Here is a 17,138-nt window from a genome sequence, read left to right as displayed (position 1 = left end):
TGGCATCTAAACCATGTTCTCTAGCAAACCTTTTTCCTCTAATTAAGTTTTTTTTTTTGGAGAATTTCTGATGCAATATAAATACCTCATCACATAACATCAAAATCAATTATAATTATTATCTAACGCAATATTTGTTATGATTGATTATAAATGTTATTTGGTTGGACGAGTAACTAAATATAAAGATTAATAAGGATTTAGTCAATTATACGTTTAAGTAATCTAATTGTGTTTTCATTCAAACTAATAAACTAATTCAATGTGCGTAATTGAAAAATTGCAACCGTATTAAATTGGTTTGATGCAGTTCTCTGCGGCCTCTATGTAAAATTCAAACCAAACTAATCGTATATTGTTCTAAATTGTTTCCAAATAACCATAGACCTTGAGACAAGGCTTAAAAATCCAATTAGTGCGGTATTAATTAATTCTTAGAGTTCTATTTCAGTGGCCTTTAAAGTATTTTTTGCGTTTATTGTTTTGCTAATTGAAGATTTATTCTATCTGCCTTTGTTAGTCCACAGATAATTACGAAATTACCAGGAAATGGTCAAATAAGTGCCCTTTTTTTTCGAAATTCAGTTGTTTACATAGAATTTAGCTAGAAAAGTTGGAAAATTTCTCATCAAACAAATAAATAAGGTTGTGGCTTCACAAAACTGGTAGACGGATCAAAGTGTGTTTAATCGTCTTTGAAATTAAATGTGTGCAGTTCTGTTCATTTTATACACCGGTGATGATTTAAATAAACACATTTGATATACTCTAACAAACTCTTAATCCATTATCAGTGAGTTTGCACAGTTTGCAATTGGATGATAGCTACTATGTCCTAGAAATTAGTGCCGGAATCGTCCTATAGATGACGCTGTCTGTGATCTGCATTTGAAATGCCAAAACAACAATCCTAATGACTGTTATGACAGTCAACAGCTGATACCGGCCTATGTTTGACATATTTATTTTCGGCCTCTCAAAAATAATCAACAAATAGATAAAACCTAATCAAAAATTCATGTTTTAATCGTTCATTTAAATGGTAGAAATGCTTCTAGTGTAGGACGTGTTGTATTTTACTTAGATCAACTTGGAAACGTCAACAGCAACTGGATAAATTGCTTGGAAACCATGTAAAACTTGAGTAAACACTACTTTGAAACATGTTCAAATTGGAGTCCTATATCACCCCCATCATTTTGAGCTATGTTAATCGGTACATTAATAATTTCAAGCCAGAAGATTCACAGGTATGCAATGGATTATTGGATTAAGGACAGTTTTTAAATATAGTTCAGAGAAATTAATGAAGTTTGCTTTTTTTAAATTTGATTTTTGCCCAAATTCTAGTTGGCTTGCTAATCTATGTGTATTACTGTTAAAATGCAGTGTTTATTTTGATTAATTTGTAAATAACTATTCAATGTTTCTGGTATCCTTTCACCAGCAACTGGGCTGCAAAAAAAGCTTCTTTCCAAGCCACTAATTGCTTGTGCAAGGTTTTACCTTACCTTTGGAATCACACCCATCTATGCACAGGGTGTCTGGAGTATTATAGCAGGACATTAACCATAGCTTCAGTGTGGTTAAAGCCCTGTCTCAAAATACCCACCCACCCTGTATATTATCTAAAAAAAAACATGTTTTACTAGATAATTCATAACAATATTTTAGGTATCATTATGGGGTGGAGATGCCACATTCCACAATTTGGAACTAAATTTAGAAGTTCTAGAACAAGAACTTCAGTTACCTTTCAGTTTTGTTTCTGGCAGTATTAGAGAGCTGTCAATTCACGTTCCATGGACGAAAATTACCTCAGAACCTATCAAAATAACTATCAACACTATAGGTATTACAAGTTGTCCTAACTTAACATCTGAGCATGATTTTTGTTGTGTTGCTTATAGAATGCATATTAAATTTAAAAGGAAAAGGTACCAGAAAACCTACCAAGAAGAAAGAAAAAGAAAAGGTGCAAGGTCAAAGGTATGTGTAGCTCATTAAAGTTGAAAAGTTTTGTGAATGATGAAGCTTTTTAGCAAAAGTGTGGAAGCACCAGCAGGTTACATCCAGTCATTAATAAATAAAATTGTTAGTAACATAAGTATACATTGCAATAACTTGATTCTTAAGTATGTTGAAGAGGATATTGTGCTGTCAATGAATGTTAAATTGCTGAAATTTGAAAGTGCTAATGAGAACTGGGAATCTGCTTACACAGGTATTCTTTTCCTTTTTGTGTGCAGTACATTTGATTTTTTAACAGTTTTTGACAGGGTTTTTAAGAGTTGATTACAATTAAACCTTTTTGCATAACTGACTTGTAGATCTTTCCCCAGCTCAAGTGATTTTACGCAAGATAATCACCGTCAGCGATTTGACGCTCTGTTTAGATAAACGCAACGCTTCAGGCAAAATAGAAGTTTACCAAGAACCAATGCTTTACAGGTGTTCATTAATCCAGTTGGTAAAAACATAGTTTAACACTAATTGATTTCAGATGCTCTATGACCATGCATTTGTTAAAACACTATCATTCTGCTACGGCAAATGTGGCGTCTACAACCCGATTAGATATTTACTGCAACAAGTAAGTTTTCTTGATTGAATTTGATTTCAACACTAAACTTGTATTTGTTATTTATTCATTTATGATTTCTTACATTTCCAAATTGCTCTGCTAATTTTGTCATTTAACTGAAACATAATTGATTTGTTAGTATGGAATTCAGTGTGACTGAACAGCAAGTCCCTATGCTGATGAGGCTGCTAATGCTTTTGTACGCTCTGCAGCAAAAACAGTTGAAACCTGATAGTGAATCAACTATTGACGGATTAGGCAATTCAGACACTAAATCCGGTATAAACACTTACTTTTGTTAAGTTTTTGGCTTATTGCAATTTTGATAGCTGATCATCAAGAATCAGGTGCCACGTGGACAGGTTGGGCGTGGTCGTACGTTTCGTCAGTTTTGCCCGCCCCTTGGGAGGACGAATGGGATCACGAGGACCTGAAAAGTCATATAGGACACACCCTACACTTTGGATTGTACGTTGATAGGGCTTCAATCACTTTTAAAGTGTCTGAATCGAACCAAGAACGCGCCTACTACACCCACAAAAAATTACGTTATCATCCAATGTTAACGTTGGATCTTCAAGGCATTTACAGTGATACCCTGATCTACGGTCTGCAGTGGTTTAATTGTACTGGAGGGATTAGTGAAGCTTCACTAATTCCTGCAGGATATTGTAGTTGCGGACATGTTGAAGTTAATGAAAGTACTGCGCCTTATTTGAAGTTGGGTTCAGCTGCAAATTTACACAAGATTGATTCGTTATTTGACGCTGATGTAATAGAAAATAAAGGGGGAAGAAGACAGTATAATACCAACTGGGATGTTCATATGACTACTACTACAGAGTCGGTACTGTTAGAGAAAACTCCAGCTTTTGCTTTTGATTACTTGTATCAGCTGGAGGTGCCTAGTGACATGAGCAGTGATATTTTGTCCGAATTAGGAAGCAATTATGAGTTCAGGTTGTTTTAAATAACATTCCTTAAAATACTGAATTCACGTTCTATAATTTTTTAGTAACATTCCTGAAACATCAGCTTTGCGGCTTTGTTTCGGTCCCTTTAAACTACGAGTGTGCTCTGGTTTACTTCACAGACTCAGCACTATCCAAGTAGCCTCTTCATTTTACGACTACCCTCCTTATTTTACTTTAAAACCTGACCTACCTCTCCAAGACTTACTACCACCTTCTGAAGATGACTTTGATTCCCTGAGCGAATTTATCCCAATAAGAACAATTCGAGTCACCTTATTCGCTCCGGTGGTTGAACTGGAACTAATGGACCATCCATTCTTCCAACCCAACAAATCCTTATTGTTTAAAAGGTCGAAAAAACCGTCAACTGCTAATATGCCGACCAGCACATCAGTGCTACCGAAAGTGACCATAGAATGTCAGTTTATCGATCTAGCTCAGCAGTTTCCAATGTACGTAAACAGGCTGGTGCACACCACTTGTCAATTACCAGATCCCCCAAAGAAGCTATTTGATGCATGCTACTCGAAGAAGAGCATTAAAGTCGTGGGTCTGTTAAGTCGCTTAGTGACCAATACGGCGTGTCACAGCATTATGTTGACGCCCAGCAGCGTTTCTTTCAATACCAAAAACATTTTAAAACCCCAGTACTGGGTGAATTGCAATATTCCACATGATGAAATGGTTTTAGAAAGTGAAAATATAACTCTTAACGGCACTAAAGCTAAGATGTTGGTTGTGTACAATATCATAGAAAAAGTCTTACTGCAGGAACCAGACCCTATTGGCAAGAGTATTTACAGTTCAAGTTTGTTGTCTGACGCTTGTAAAGATTATGGTAGGTTTAACTACTTTCCTGTGACTCAAGTTAAGTGGACTTTTTAAAGGTTTTCCTTACATGGAAATTTGCATCGACGGTATCAGATTCAAAAAAGTCCTAACCAACTCAACGCAAACTATAGACGGTAGCGTTGAAGCAGTCAAAGCTTTTATATTCGAGCCTGTAGGTCAGAAACCTGGACTTAAAACTTCTAGCAACATGGAACAAGTTTTGTTTATTAGTGGTCCAGAATTGAAGGTTGAGCCTATCAAACCTGAAACAAGACGGTAATAATGTTTAAAACCCAGGGTTTTGATAATTTCTATTGCTTTGCAGAAGTGTTTCAGAGCAACCACCTCTTCTCACGGTGACGATGCAGTTTCCTTTAAATCCGGACGTGCAGAAACATCCTCCGATTTTTATATTCAACCTACAAGAGATTCGGATTTGCGTTGATCCGTTGTTGTGCAAATGGTTGCTGTATATTCCTAAAAGTTTTGGTTTGAGGTAAGTCAGTTTGTTGGTTCACACTGTAAATACATAAATTATTTGACTTATTAAAACAATTGTTTATCGTCTAATTTAGGTAGTTTGGTTTTCAAGCAATTTATTGTGTTATATGATGCTTGTAATTTTTTTCTGTTAATTTTTTTGAGTCACTTCTAATCTTAACGTTTTTATACAATATTATAAATATCAATTAAGTCACTAAAAAGCAAACTGTAATACTGTAATACCACATTTTACTTTGTAGTGACTTAATTGATACTTTGCCGTTAACGAAATCAAAAACATTTTCGGAGGCAACTGGCAGTATTCCTGATACATCTAGAAGACCTAGCACTCATCATTTAGAATCAGTTCATAGTAGTTCCGATCAGAAAATCTCTCCTCGACTTCCTTCCGAACAGCCGCAAAAGGAAGAAAATGTTGATGTAAGTTACATATTACTTCCTAATGTAATAATACCCAATTTTGTAAATATGTAGATACAAGAACGAATTTACACCTTACTCAAAACTTGGTTTGATGTCTGGAAAGGAATGTTTTTATCAGGAGATGTTTCACAATGCACTATTTACTTTCCGATGTCTTCGTTGTCGGCGGTAGGGTCTCAAGGAATTCAGGAGGCTATTGGACAGGCAATGGCAAAAGACAATCCACCTGATATCTTGGTGGTGACGTTGCCCTTTGCTACAATAAAAAGTGCTCAACGGCACAATGTTACCAAGTTTCTAAAACATTTACCCATATCACTACCGGATAATATTTGGACACCTGGTAATTTTTTATAGTTTGAAACATTTCAGCGTATAACTTTCTGAATTGTTTAAAGACAAGTCCAGTTTTCCTTGGACAATGTCAATGTTAGATCTCAGTTGTTTTACTATGCAACGTGGACAGAAAATGGTGTTTCTAGAGCCGGTTACCTTAAACGCTACAGTGGGCCTGTCCACCAGGCCCTTAAAAAGCTCCTTACCTACAGCGTGTACCAACATATCTGATCAAGAAATTAAGGATAAATTCCCGTCAGGTATTTTTAGGAACTGCTGCTTTTCTAAGACTAACCAAAGTGTTTAGGAACAAATCAAAAGAAGGACACACTATCCCAAGATAATAAACGGAAAGGTTTGAAAAATACCAATGCCAGTGCTGCCAGTAGTTCAAATGCACAATACGCTAAAAGCAACTCTGGTAGTGGCCCGAATAGTCCTGCCAGCCAATCTAAGAACGTTCCAATGTCTACGGCTAGACCAGTTTCAAATCCTTCAACCAAAGTTGATATAGGTTATTTAGGTGCGGTGTTTTGGTAAATTGGTAATGGACGTAATTTTGAAGTGATATTGCAGGAGTGTGCGTTCACATTGATACAACTCCAATTAAAATGAGCACGTCAGAAGTTCAAGTATCCCTGTTTGCTAGTATTTTGTATGGTTTTATGGAGGTTGCTTCTAGTTTTTTGCCAAATTCTAGCAATAGAGCGTCTGCAGTAAACAAGCCTGAAGTGGTTGCTCCTGTTCTGGTAAAAGGTAATTTAGTGATGCTGGAGTTCCTTCTTTTTAAATAAATTTTGTAACTTAATTACAGGTAGTTCTACATTATCTCCAACTCAAATTAAGGAGCATACTTTAGAGAATGTGAGCGATAAAACACCGCCTTTAACAACAACTAATACAGAAAGTTCAAACGAAAGTGACTCAGTCAAACTGACTGCTTGGATTCAGTGGACAATTACCAGATTAACGATTGAGTTACTATCCAACCAGGGTCAAAGTATCAGTTATCAACTTTAGAGCTTTATCATTTCCATAACGTATTTTTTTTTAAGACGATAAGTCAGACCAACCTCAACTTATGCTGGTGCTTGACGCTGAAGACATAGTCAGCTCCTTAGATTTCCAAAGTATTTATTTGAAAGTGAAGAGTAAAATTGGTTCAGCTTCCGTGCAACATTATGAAAGGTTACTTGTCTCTTATTTGTAGTTTTTTTTTTTCGCTAAATAGTTATGATAGGATGGGTTCGAACTCCAAATGGCAACCTGGTGCTTTTTCCGGCGTCGTAATGCGTTTAAGGGATGATCTGGTGACCAGTCAGAGGCAGGATGATTGCAGTTTAGTCAGTATTACTATAACAAGAGCGAGCTGTCAGCATACGCATACTTTATGGGGTGCTGTACAGAAGAAAAGTATGTTGTACACGTGATTATTTCTTTGAAAATATTCGATGGGGTTTCAGGTAACAAGTCTGAAGCCAACACTCAACTTTTATCAAAATCACGTTACATAACTGAAATTGTGGTTAACGTGCAACCTTTAGATTTTATTTTATCTCTGAACACTTTAAGGAGTTTTTATTTAGTGTTGGTAAGTTAGTTTTAAAATTATTTACCGAAGCTGATGTGTTTGTTATGCAATTCTGTTCAAACTTTTATTAGATGCCATTAATAACTATACCGGTAGGCAACGGGGATTCTGGCAAAACAAACCTAGAAAACAATTCCAACTTGTTGACTCGTATTAGTAGTGAAAATTTGCCTTTAGCGTATTTTGATTGCCAAGAAATCAGGGTTATAATGCCTTCAAAAGAACTTCTGGGTAAACGTACTTAATGTAAATTTTGTATGTTTTTAAACTTTGTTTACTTTCTAGGTAGTGGCACTTTCCACGACACTTTAATATTCCAACTCCACAAAGTCGTCCTAAGTCCTCAAGCTGTGAATCCGATTTGTAGAACTCCGATTAGACCTGATATTTACGACCAGGCTGCTCACGCTAGAATTCTAAACATTCCTGGTTAGTAGCATCATTATTTTCTTCATTTACTAGTTATTCAATATTCAATTATTCATTCAAATTTTATTTAATACAGAAAAAAACCTTGCACTGAAAGACATAATGTTTTGAGACTATTTGCAGGAAGTGAAGTGGAAGACAGACAGTACCAGCTTGATATAATGGGAATCTCGCTTTGCACTGGAATGTGGGATGATATTAATGCCATTTTAATGCCTACGAGTGATCTTTTATCTAATTTGAGAGGTACTAGCGAGAATCCGGCTTTGGAGTGGAACATTCTGGAACAAGGTCAGCCCAATATAACTCCCGCATTGAATTTGAGATGTATTTTCGATAAGTACGTTTCACACCCAACTAAAGAACTTTATAATGAGTGGTTTTAACGCAGATTTGATGTGACGATTGTGGCGGCCCCTGCAATGATTTACAAAGACAGTACTACAATATGTGGGCATGCAGTGGAAATTAATTTAGTGACTGATATTACAGTGAACTTGTCGTTGCAGCAGGTCAAGTTGTTATCCTCCATACTGAACGAGGTTGTGGTTTTGGTTACTCCTTTTATTCTTCAGGTACTACACCCAAAATTTGTGTAATACTGGGCTCTGTCACTTGTTAGCATTTCCAGGATGGAGTTCTCCAGAAGGTGCAAATCAAATTTCCTTATTCAAGGTTTGACTCTGCGGCTAGTGAAAGTCGCTTCGATAGCGGTTTACAGCAACAGCCCAGAGGACAGAGCAAAGATTCTGGAATTGATACTTCGGATGTGAAAAGTGTGCAGTCGTCTAAAGTTCAGGTGTGTATTGTTTTTGTTGGTTGAGTGTTTGTCCATGATTTATTTTTGGAAATTGTCTAAAACTAAAAAAGCAGCAGAAGTTATAATATTGTTTCATCCAGTGATGTTAACTTTTAAGGTTGTCAACTTTTCATCAAAACAAAATACTGAAAGCGAGAAACAAGCGTTATTTCCGCGTCCACCGAACACAACTCCATATATTTACACTTCAGTACCTGTTGAAGTTGTTATAACCTCAGGCGGGATCTCCTTAACATTGTATAACATGGAAGATGAGCGAAACAGCTCCAGATATAAATCAAAGAAGCGAAGAGTATCCAAAAAGGTTGGTTTTATTGATCCGTTTGACTGTTTTGTTGATAAAATTTCTTGAAGTTGCATGAAGATCAAGGTTACGAAGCTTCGGAAGAAAGCACAGACGACCGGTCCGACTCTCATAAAAAATATTTACCCCTCTTGTATGTTGGTTTTACGCAACCTAATGCGTTTTTTGCCAAACAACAACTGGGGATGAAATTCCAGGTTTGTCTTTGAAATCTGCAGTTAATTATAGCTGTAATTTTGTGTATTCAGGCTTCAGTGTTTGACGTTAGCTTTAAAATATGCGGACCAGAGTACTCGGCTGCCAGTCGATTACCTACAAAAGATGATTTTCCAGTTGAATTACTTGAAACTAAACGTGGTTCTCCAATTCCTAGCAATGGGATTTTACCAGCCTTTTTTACTATGCGTTTCACTAAAGGTACTAACTATTTTATTGTGTGTGTTTCAAGATTGTTAATTAGTTACAACAGGAGTAAGCAAACATTCTAAAATTGAGCTGGAAATATCTAAACCTACTAAATTGCTGTGTCAAGCCTCCAAATGGGCTCACCTTCTAAGCATTACAGAAAAAGTGAGGGATAGTTTTAAGGGAGGAGGTGGTTCCGATAGTTTTATGGCGTTGCTCAAAGCTGCTCAAGCTCAAAATTCTTCTGACGAATTGAGCGTTAGTGCTCGGGCCATGAAGTTCAATGATACTTTTAGCAAATTTCAGGCTATCAAAGATATGTTTGGTGAGTTTTCATGCACCACAAATTTCCTGGAAACCTTAAACTTTAAACTTTTAGGAAGTACCAACACAGTAGCGATTAAGTTTGATCAGCTAGTGTTTGCTGTAGTGTCTGAAAGTGGTCACGAGCTTCATTTAGGCATACGCTCTTTAAAGTCTCAACTTTTCTTGACTAGTAGACCTGAAAAAATCACTTTAATGACTACTTTTGACTGCCTAACTTTGACTGTGATCTATGATAATTTCAAGAAGCTGCTACTGAATCCTTGGACGATTACTCTGGACATTGGGTTATATTGGGAGTCATGGCAGGAACCAGACAGTGATCCCCAGGTGAGCCATCTTACTACTCAACAACAAAAGTGTTAAAAATAAAGAAAATTGGTTTTTATGACTAATGTTCTTGAGATACTGAGTTATTTATAATTTGTCCCTTCCGAATTAGGGCATTCAAACCCTGTATAATATGGTAAAATTTAAAATTGCAGGTACAAATCACAGCAGAAAGTGACTGTATTCTGCTTGATATCACCGCAACCCAACTCAGATGCGTCAACACAGTCCTAAAGGACTTACAAGACTTTTTGGCATTGTTGCCAAACGTTAGTAATCCTCCAGAAGTTAATGCAGAGAAACCAGCGGACAAAGATCAGCACTATAAAGACGACCTAAGAGCGGGGGCGTTTCAATTTGTAGACTCGAGCACTGACAACGCGGACGAAATGCCGTTGCCCTATCAAGTCATGTTTTGGACTAAAAACATTTCGTCGATGGCTTGGAAATACCCTCAACCGAGGGCGTTGACTAAAGTGAGGGTGTTTCCGGTGCCTTACAAAATGGCACTCAGTGCCCAAGAGAATATTTCAGTTTTGTGTCATTTGGAGTATTGGTCCGAGTGCAGAAACTGTTATCTGCCCTTTACTCAGTTTTGTTTGTCCGAGAGTGAAATTTGTCACTTGAATTTACCGAAAGGGTGTCCCAGAACTGTGGTGGCCAGTACATGGAGGGTAAGTCCTTTCAAATCTTAGTAATACACAGTGAAATTTATCTATACTGGTTTGTGACCAGTCAGAAATCATTAGCACAACGTATTACCCGTTTATATCACATTTTAAACTTTTCTCCCTACTGGTATATAACACCACTACTTTAACAGGTGGTTATCACAACAATAGACGAAGCCACCGAAGAGCCTATACTCAATAAAGGTGGAATTTCTCCTCGAGCTTTAGCCGCCTGCATGCGCATCGATTCGTATTTCAATAAAAACCTCATACCCAACATTGACGTGGCCGTATACGTTACAAAACTGGAAGTATCACTGTATAACTACACCCCCAAAGACATTTACCTGAAACTTCCCGAGTGCCTTAAAAAATATTCCTCCGATCTGAATTTCCCTGAAAACCAAAAGTTTCTTACTCTCTCTATGGACAATTTGTGTTCCTACTTTTCCACCTGGAATTTCAAGGTTTGGACGGCGGAATTGAGTTCGTCAGTTCGGTCCAGCATACTGGATTACAGTTATTTAACTGAGCAGACTTTTATTGGTTAGCTTCGATAATACTCCGATTTCTTTGGTAGTGAAAATTGGATTTTTCAGAGCCGTTTACCGCAAAAATCGAACTGTGTATGTCGGATTGTTTCCAAGTGAATTGTGTGTCAAAACCAATTCAAGTGAAATTTGGTCCTAGTATTGCACATACAGTGGCAGTCAGTACTCTAATGTGGACCCAAAACTACTTGTCTGAAGATAACCAGGAGCTGGACTTTATTATAACAACCAGACATGTGGTTTGCAATGACACAAATGTTAACATTCGTCTAGGACAAATGGGAACTGAGGAAAGTATTTTGCTACCATCCAGAGTGTTCCATTTATATTCCTGGAAGTCACAAAAGAAAAAGCAACTCTTCAGGTTTGGGTAACTTTTATTACTAATTCTTCATAGTTAAAATGTGAGCATTTGAACAGGATTAGTTTGGAAGACTCTGACTGGCAGTGGTCCAAACCGTTTTCCGTTTGGAATGAAGGCACTCAAATGATCCACTTCAATTCTGAGAAAAATTTCACCATTTTTATGACTGTGAAAAATGCGTCCAAGACACAGAAACAAATAACTTTTTTCGGACAGTTGATCGTGTGCAATATGCTGGCAGAACACTTTGAAATGAAAGTGGTTGAAGTGGTCTCTGATAATAAGGAGCAGGAGTTTAGAGTGGCTCAGAGTCATATTGTGGGAGGACGCAGTGCGGCTCCCAGTATTTTTATCAACAATAAGAAAAACTACATTTTGAGGTTAAGGTTTTATGGGTTGGAATCGTCTTGGACCGGTGATATTCCTTTGAGGGAACACGCTACAGGTAAGGACAAAACGAAATTAATTTTGGACCTGTTTGTGAAATGCCTAAAATACAGGTTCTCAACCATGGTTGGTGAAAGTCCCATTGCAAGAACGAGGTCAATTCCTGTCAGTGTGGTGCCGAATCATAATACAGGATTTTGCTAAATCCAGACGGATATTGGCGATGCTGTGGCCACTGTTTATGATACGATCCAATCTTCCTATGAGTGCTAAAGTTCATATTGAAACCCCCACTCTTGGCGTACACTTAGACTCGGTTATTAACGGCAAAGGGGAATTACAGCAGTTATACTGCCCCGGTACAATTGATCATTCCCATCAAATCACTTTCCAATTGGAAGAAGGTTGTAATTTGATTTATTTGAACAAAAACCGTCATTAGAACTAATTTAAACAGGAAACTCTCAACTTAACAACCCTTACGTGCCTTTGAATTACACGTTGGTTGACCAGAGGCAGTTTTTTAAAAAATCCCCCAATGAAGAGATTGAAGTGATTCTGGAATCCCTCAATCACTGCTTTGAGTCTACGTGGCCGTATTTTGATGAAGAGTTTGGTAATGTGGAATGGATTACGGATGATAACCAACCATTGACTCATGTCCAAGTTAGGTGAGTGTATAATAAGGTGTTTAGTGTGTTTGACAGACTGGAAGTTGCGGTTTGCAGGTATCAAAATGCTTGCCAATACTCCTGCGCGCTTTTAGTAGAAGTTTTACCTTGGTGTTTGATGGTGAACACTTTAGGTACTCCGGTTTCTTTGATGCTGAACGGTATTGAGCTCTGTAGGGTGCAGCACCATGGAATTATAGCCCCACCTAAGTAAGATTGACTTTTACAACACTTGACTGTTATTAGCACTACTTGTACACAAATTTCAGACTAGAAGAAAGCTTTCATTTGGGCATTTGTACCGGAAACAATTGGTTTTTTTCTGGTCCTTTACAGTTAGCCAAAAGCGACTGGAGTCAGAGTTTCTACATGCCAAAAATTACAGGTTAATCCCAACATTTATTTTTTTATTCACACTGACATTTAAATAATCAAACAGGCAACATTCCTTTGGATGGGACGATTAAAACTTGCATCAAAAGCGACTCACACCTTTGCATGGTCTCTTTGTCTAGCTCCATGAGATCCAATGAGATTCGTTTATTACGCCTTGCCTCTACACACGTCTTATCCAATCACTTAACCACACAAGTGAACGTAATGTGTCTTGCAGTTCCTGCAGGAATATACGATTTGCCTCAGAATGCTGACAAATTCTACTTTACTGTAGCTCCTCACTCTCAAAAAAGGTGTTTTTACCAAGGCTCGAGGTTACTTAGTTTGAGTTACAGGAACAAATTATGTTGCAGTCATTCAGGGACTCCAATAATGCAATGGCATACATTAAAGCAGGATTTAGAGCCAACTAACAATTCTGATTATTGTCTTTACATAGCTTTTTCTCTGGACTTAACTTTAGGATGGTCATGCCCGATTCGAGTTGATAAACCACTACTCAGGAAGGCGTTTTCCTTACAAGGCAAAGATTTTCCTGTAAGTTGTGCTACATCATCTTGGTGTGAATTTAATTTAATTAATGCAGAGTCCAGTGGTTTTGACCGCCCAAGAAATTAAGGGCCAAACCTTCTTAGCCCTTCATAGTGACCCGCGTCCCCAGCTTTTCATCGAAAACACTACTAATGCAGGGTTTTACTGTGGACAAAGTCAGACTGATGATTGTTCTATAGTGGCTGAAAGCGAGCATTTTAGGTGGAACTGTAAAATACCAGCTTTTACCAATATTTTCTACAACATGCCTGTGATATCGGACAAGTTTCCTGAATTGCCTCAAATGTATTTTCCTGAAAAACTCTCATTTGCTTACGACTCTCTTAGTAAGTTTCTGTGATAGTCTATCACTGAGTTTTTATTGTTTTTTTGTCATTTGCAGGTGAAAATCACAAATTAGAATGGTCAGCCGGTGTTAGTATAGTTAACAACAATGATCTTTTTATTCGGGTGCCTTATTACGGTGATGTCAAACTGACTATAATTAACACAGCCTGTACGACTTATTTGAGAATTGAAAGTGTTAGTCAGGTATTTATTTTTTGTTGTCTGTTTTTCCAACTAGGAAATTTGAAATGAATTATTTGAATGAAACACCATTCATTATTTTAGTCAAGTCACATTCTAAGCTTAAAATGATTTATTTATAGGTTGAAATAAGTGCTAGAGACATTAGAGTGCGATTATCTATGAGGGAAAAAGAACATACCAATGTGTTATCTAAGACTAGTAAAGAAGCAGAAAGTTTCATCAAGGTGTGTTTAGTGATACATTTTTATAACTAGCTCCAGGTTGCTAGCTATTAATCCAACTTTATGTCTACTTAGCATACGTCTCTTGGAACATCCGACGACAGCATTAACCCCACAAGTCCATTCGCATCAGAAAACCAATTTCCTGTTAGTACAAAACCAACTTTCGTTTGTCTTAGACGAAATTCGGATGAAGCACGGGTGGTCTCTCCAACTTTTAAAAAACTATTCAGCCACACATTGCCACTACAAGATGTATGGGAAAGCTTTAAGGTTTGTTTGGTTCCTAAACACTTTAAAACTATTTAAATGGATTTTGCATAAATAGGTCAATGCATTTTTGGAAAGTTTTGGCCTCGTTCTCATTTCGGATATGGAGGAAGATGTTACTGAACGTTGGGAGTTAATTACATTGGTGTGTGATGATTTGGCTGTTGTGGCTGTACAAAAAGAGGTAGTAGCACCTGGCTCTTGTGTAAAATAACTAATTTTTCTTGTTTTGAACAGCAACTGAAACTGAAAGTGTCTGTTTCGGACATTCAAGTCGACAATCAGTTGTACAACAGAGCTTCATTTGATTTTCCCGTCATTCTATTGGGACAGGAACGCAAACCGCGTAAACACCAAAATATTCTTGGAATTCCCATGGAGGTTATTTTAGAAAATTGCGAGGAGCACGTCCTTATTGTAGCTGAAGCGGTTTTGGAAAGTTTAGTGAATCAAACCAGTGGTGTTGTTTATACAGGTAAACCTACTAATTGAATGTCGTTTGTTTTTCTCTGAACTACCTTTTTACCAGGAGTGAAAACCTTGAAACTTACCGTTAATCCCGTATCTTGTTTTCTCGAGGATGTTTACGTAACCAGGTTAATGCAGTATGTGAAAGACTTGAACATGGTTGATTTGGTTTTATGGCCTAAACAGCGAAACGACAGTAGAATAGGTAAGTATTTGGTAAATGGAGTATTCGCGGGCTTAACCTAAACTTGTAGGTTCAAGCTTTGTATCGGTAAATGTACCCGAACTGGTTGCCTGGCAGTGTGCAATACTTTCTCAACCTTTAACTATAAGAACTTTTGTGATCAATCCTTTGTCAATGTTGTTGTCAGTGCACAGTTCGATGAAAATGTATATTGCTTTAGATCAAAGTCCTTTGCAGTTCGGAAAGTTTGAACGTCGAAGGATTTTTACTACTCCTTATAGGTTAGTTTTCCTGTTATTTATTACAAAACGTTTAACAGGTTTTGTTGTATTTTAGATTAGGTCACGTTTTAACAATGCACTATCTGTCAGGAGCTTTATTTGGAGCAGGTTGGGTTGTGAGCTCTTTAGAATTGCTCGGCAGTCCTGGAGGACTTGCGCGAGCAATGGGTACTGGTTTGAGGGATTTTGTGAGCCTACCTTACCGTGGTTTGGTTCAAGGACCCATGGCTTTTCTGAAAGGTTCATCAGTTGTACCCTCATATTAAACAAAAATGTTTAAGTCTGGTATTCAGGTATAACAACGGGATCTGCATCTTTAATGAAACACTTGACAGCCGGCACCTTACAATCAGTCACTAAATTGGCCAGCAGCGTTGCTAGAAACCTTGATCGTTTAACTTTGGATGAAGAACACCAGAAACGCACAGAAGAACAGCGAAGACAAAGACCTCAAGGCGTGGCAGAAGGCTTCATGCAGGTTATTAGTTAGAACACCGTAAAGACTCGTATAAAAACTGAATTACTTATAGGGGATGACCAGCTTGGGTATCAGTCTTTTGGGAGCAGTTGGTGGTATTGCCCATCATCCTTTACAGTCCATGATGTCCACCGGAGCTTCACCGAGATCTTTAGCTGCTGGTGTCGGTCTGGGCATTGTGGGAATGTTTACCAAACCTTTAAGTGGAGCTGCTGAGTTACTGGCTTTAACCGGACAGGGTAAGCCAGTCATATATTTGAAGCAATTCAGGAGCATTAACATGTTTATTTCAGGATTGTTGCAAGGAGCAGGGTGGAATCCGCTACCAGATCCCCGCGCTCCATCTCAAACCATCCACATTGAACACACCCCCAACTCCACCCTTAAATACCCGTGGAAATTTCCTCAAGTTCTTTCAGGCCATATTTTATACATCACAGAAGCAACAAGCATTACACAAGATTCAATGTTTACCGCGGTGGCCTTAATATTAACCATAGAGAATTTAGTGGTGATCAACCTGGAAAACGACGAAATCGACAGAATTATGCCTTTGGAGGAGGTGATTTCAGTGCCAAACAGCGATCCCACAATTTTGACTTTGAAACACGTCCCCCCTAAAATAGTACAAAAAGAGAAGCTCGAAGATGAACTGGCTATTAATATGGATCCGGAAATGCGAGCCCGAGTAGCAGATTATGTCAGAAGTACGGCGGGTTTATTAAGAGTGGAGTCAGAAGATGTGCCGTCAGTTCATTCTGGCATCAGTGTCAGTCCGTTGTCGAGTCCTGATATTGTTGATGTCAGTCAGGGAGAGTCTGTGACGTTAAATTATTTGGTAACTACGCAGAAGATTAAGTATTTTGTTTGTGTGCTGAACTTGGCCGGGCAACAGAGGAGCAAAGGTCACTTTCAGGTTTTGTGAACTCTTAAGCAATAAAAAATATTTTTGAACTAGAAACACAAAACTACTAGGCAATATTTTTAACTATTTTTATACATCTTGTTGGACTTGTGCATTTATTTATTGAATAAAAAAAATTGTTTTTGATAAAGTGACTGTTGTTGGAATCTCAAAAAGCATTACAACACGACGTATCATCATATCAAAGTCAAAAAATTGTAAAAAAGTTTTATTAGTAAATACAATTTGCAAAGACCATTTTTTTACACGACGGTATAACGATTGAATATTTTTAATAACAAATAATAAGGGATTAAAGATGTAGGTAACTCAAATTGTAACTTACCAAATATT

At 37.6% G+C, this 17,138-nt stretch overlaps 1 protein-coding gene across 4 annotated transcripts; it reads left to right on the top strand.

Annotated features, from left to right (window-relative positions):
• Nucleotides 1-962: 962 nt before the first annotated feature.
• Vps13B (vacuolar protein sorting 13B) lies at nucleotides 963-16,935 on the top strand. Of its 4 annotated transcripts, XM_081990120.1 has the most exons (52): nucleotides 963-1,250; nucleotides 1,675-1,852; nucleotides 1,911-1,989; nucleotides 2,043-2,224; nucleotides 2,331-2,451; nucleotides 2,504-2,593; nucleotides 2,724-2,863; nucleotides 2,914-3,544; nucleotides 3,600-4,396; nucleotides 4,446-4,665; nucleotides 4,715-4,885; nucleotides 5,133-5,313; nucleotides 5,368-5,659; nucleotides 5,715-5,912; nucleotides 5,960-6,175; nucleotides 6,229-6,408; nucleotides 6,467-6,652; nucleotides 6,708-6,840; nucleotides 6,893-7,065; nucleotides 7,116-7,243; nucleotides 7,315-7,474; nucleotides 7,529-7,672; nucleotides 7,796-8,012; nucleotides 8,064-8,247; nucleotides 8,304-8,471; nucleotides 8,590-8,796; nucleotides 8,847-8,993; nucleotides 9,045-9,213; nucleotides 9,266-9,526; nucleotides 9,581-9,855; nucleotides 10,011-10,529; nucleotides 10,679-11,072; nucleotides 11,126-11,441; nucleotides 11,498-11,886; nucleotides 11,942-12,232; nucleotides 12,286-12,499; nucleotides 12,557-12,709; nucleotides 12,769-12,884; nucleotides 12,939-13,188; nucleotides 13,249-13,432; nucleotides 13,482-13,773; nucleotides 13,830-13,978; nucleotides 14,098-14,202; nucleotides 14,275-14,472; nucleotides 14,528-14,653; nucleotides 14,707-14,944; nucleotides 14,999-15,142; nucleotides 15,192-15,402; nucleotides 15,458-15,642; nucleotides 15,696-15,880; nucleotides 15,933-16,119; nucleotides 16,174-16,935. In XM_081990120.1, exons 1-52 carry the CDS (start codon nucleotides 1,164-1,166, stop codon nucleotides 16,803-16,805), a joined length of 11,793 nt encoding a protein of 3,930 aa, XP_081846246.1. In that variant the 5' UTR covers nucleotides 963-1,163; the 3' UTR covers nucleotides 16,806-16,935. The 4 variants fall into 4 exon arrangements, with proteins under 4 accessions (XP_081846246.1, XP_081846245.1, XP_081846244.1 ...); XM_081990119.1 differs by having other exon boundaries at nucleotides 2,343-2,451; nucleotides 12,939-13,432; XM_081990118.1 differs by having other exon boundaries at nucleotides 12,939-13,432; nucleotides 13,830-13,969.
• The last annotated feature ends 203 nt before the right edge of the window (nucleotides 16,936-17,138 follow it).

The sequence above is a fragment of the Ips typographus genome, linkage group LG11 (assembly GCF_016097725.1).
Source record: "Ips typographus isolate SLU linkage group LG11, UJ_Ityp_2.0, whole genome shotgun sequence".
Classification (NCBI taxonomy): Eukaryota; Metazoa; Arthropoda; class Insecta; order Coleoptera; family Curculionidae; genus Ips; species Ips typographus.
This window is presented reverse-complemented; position numbering and strand designations above follow the sequence as displayed.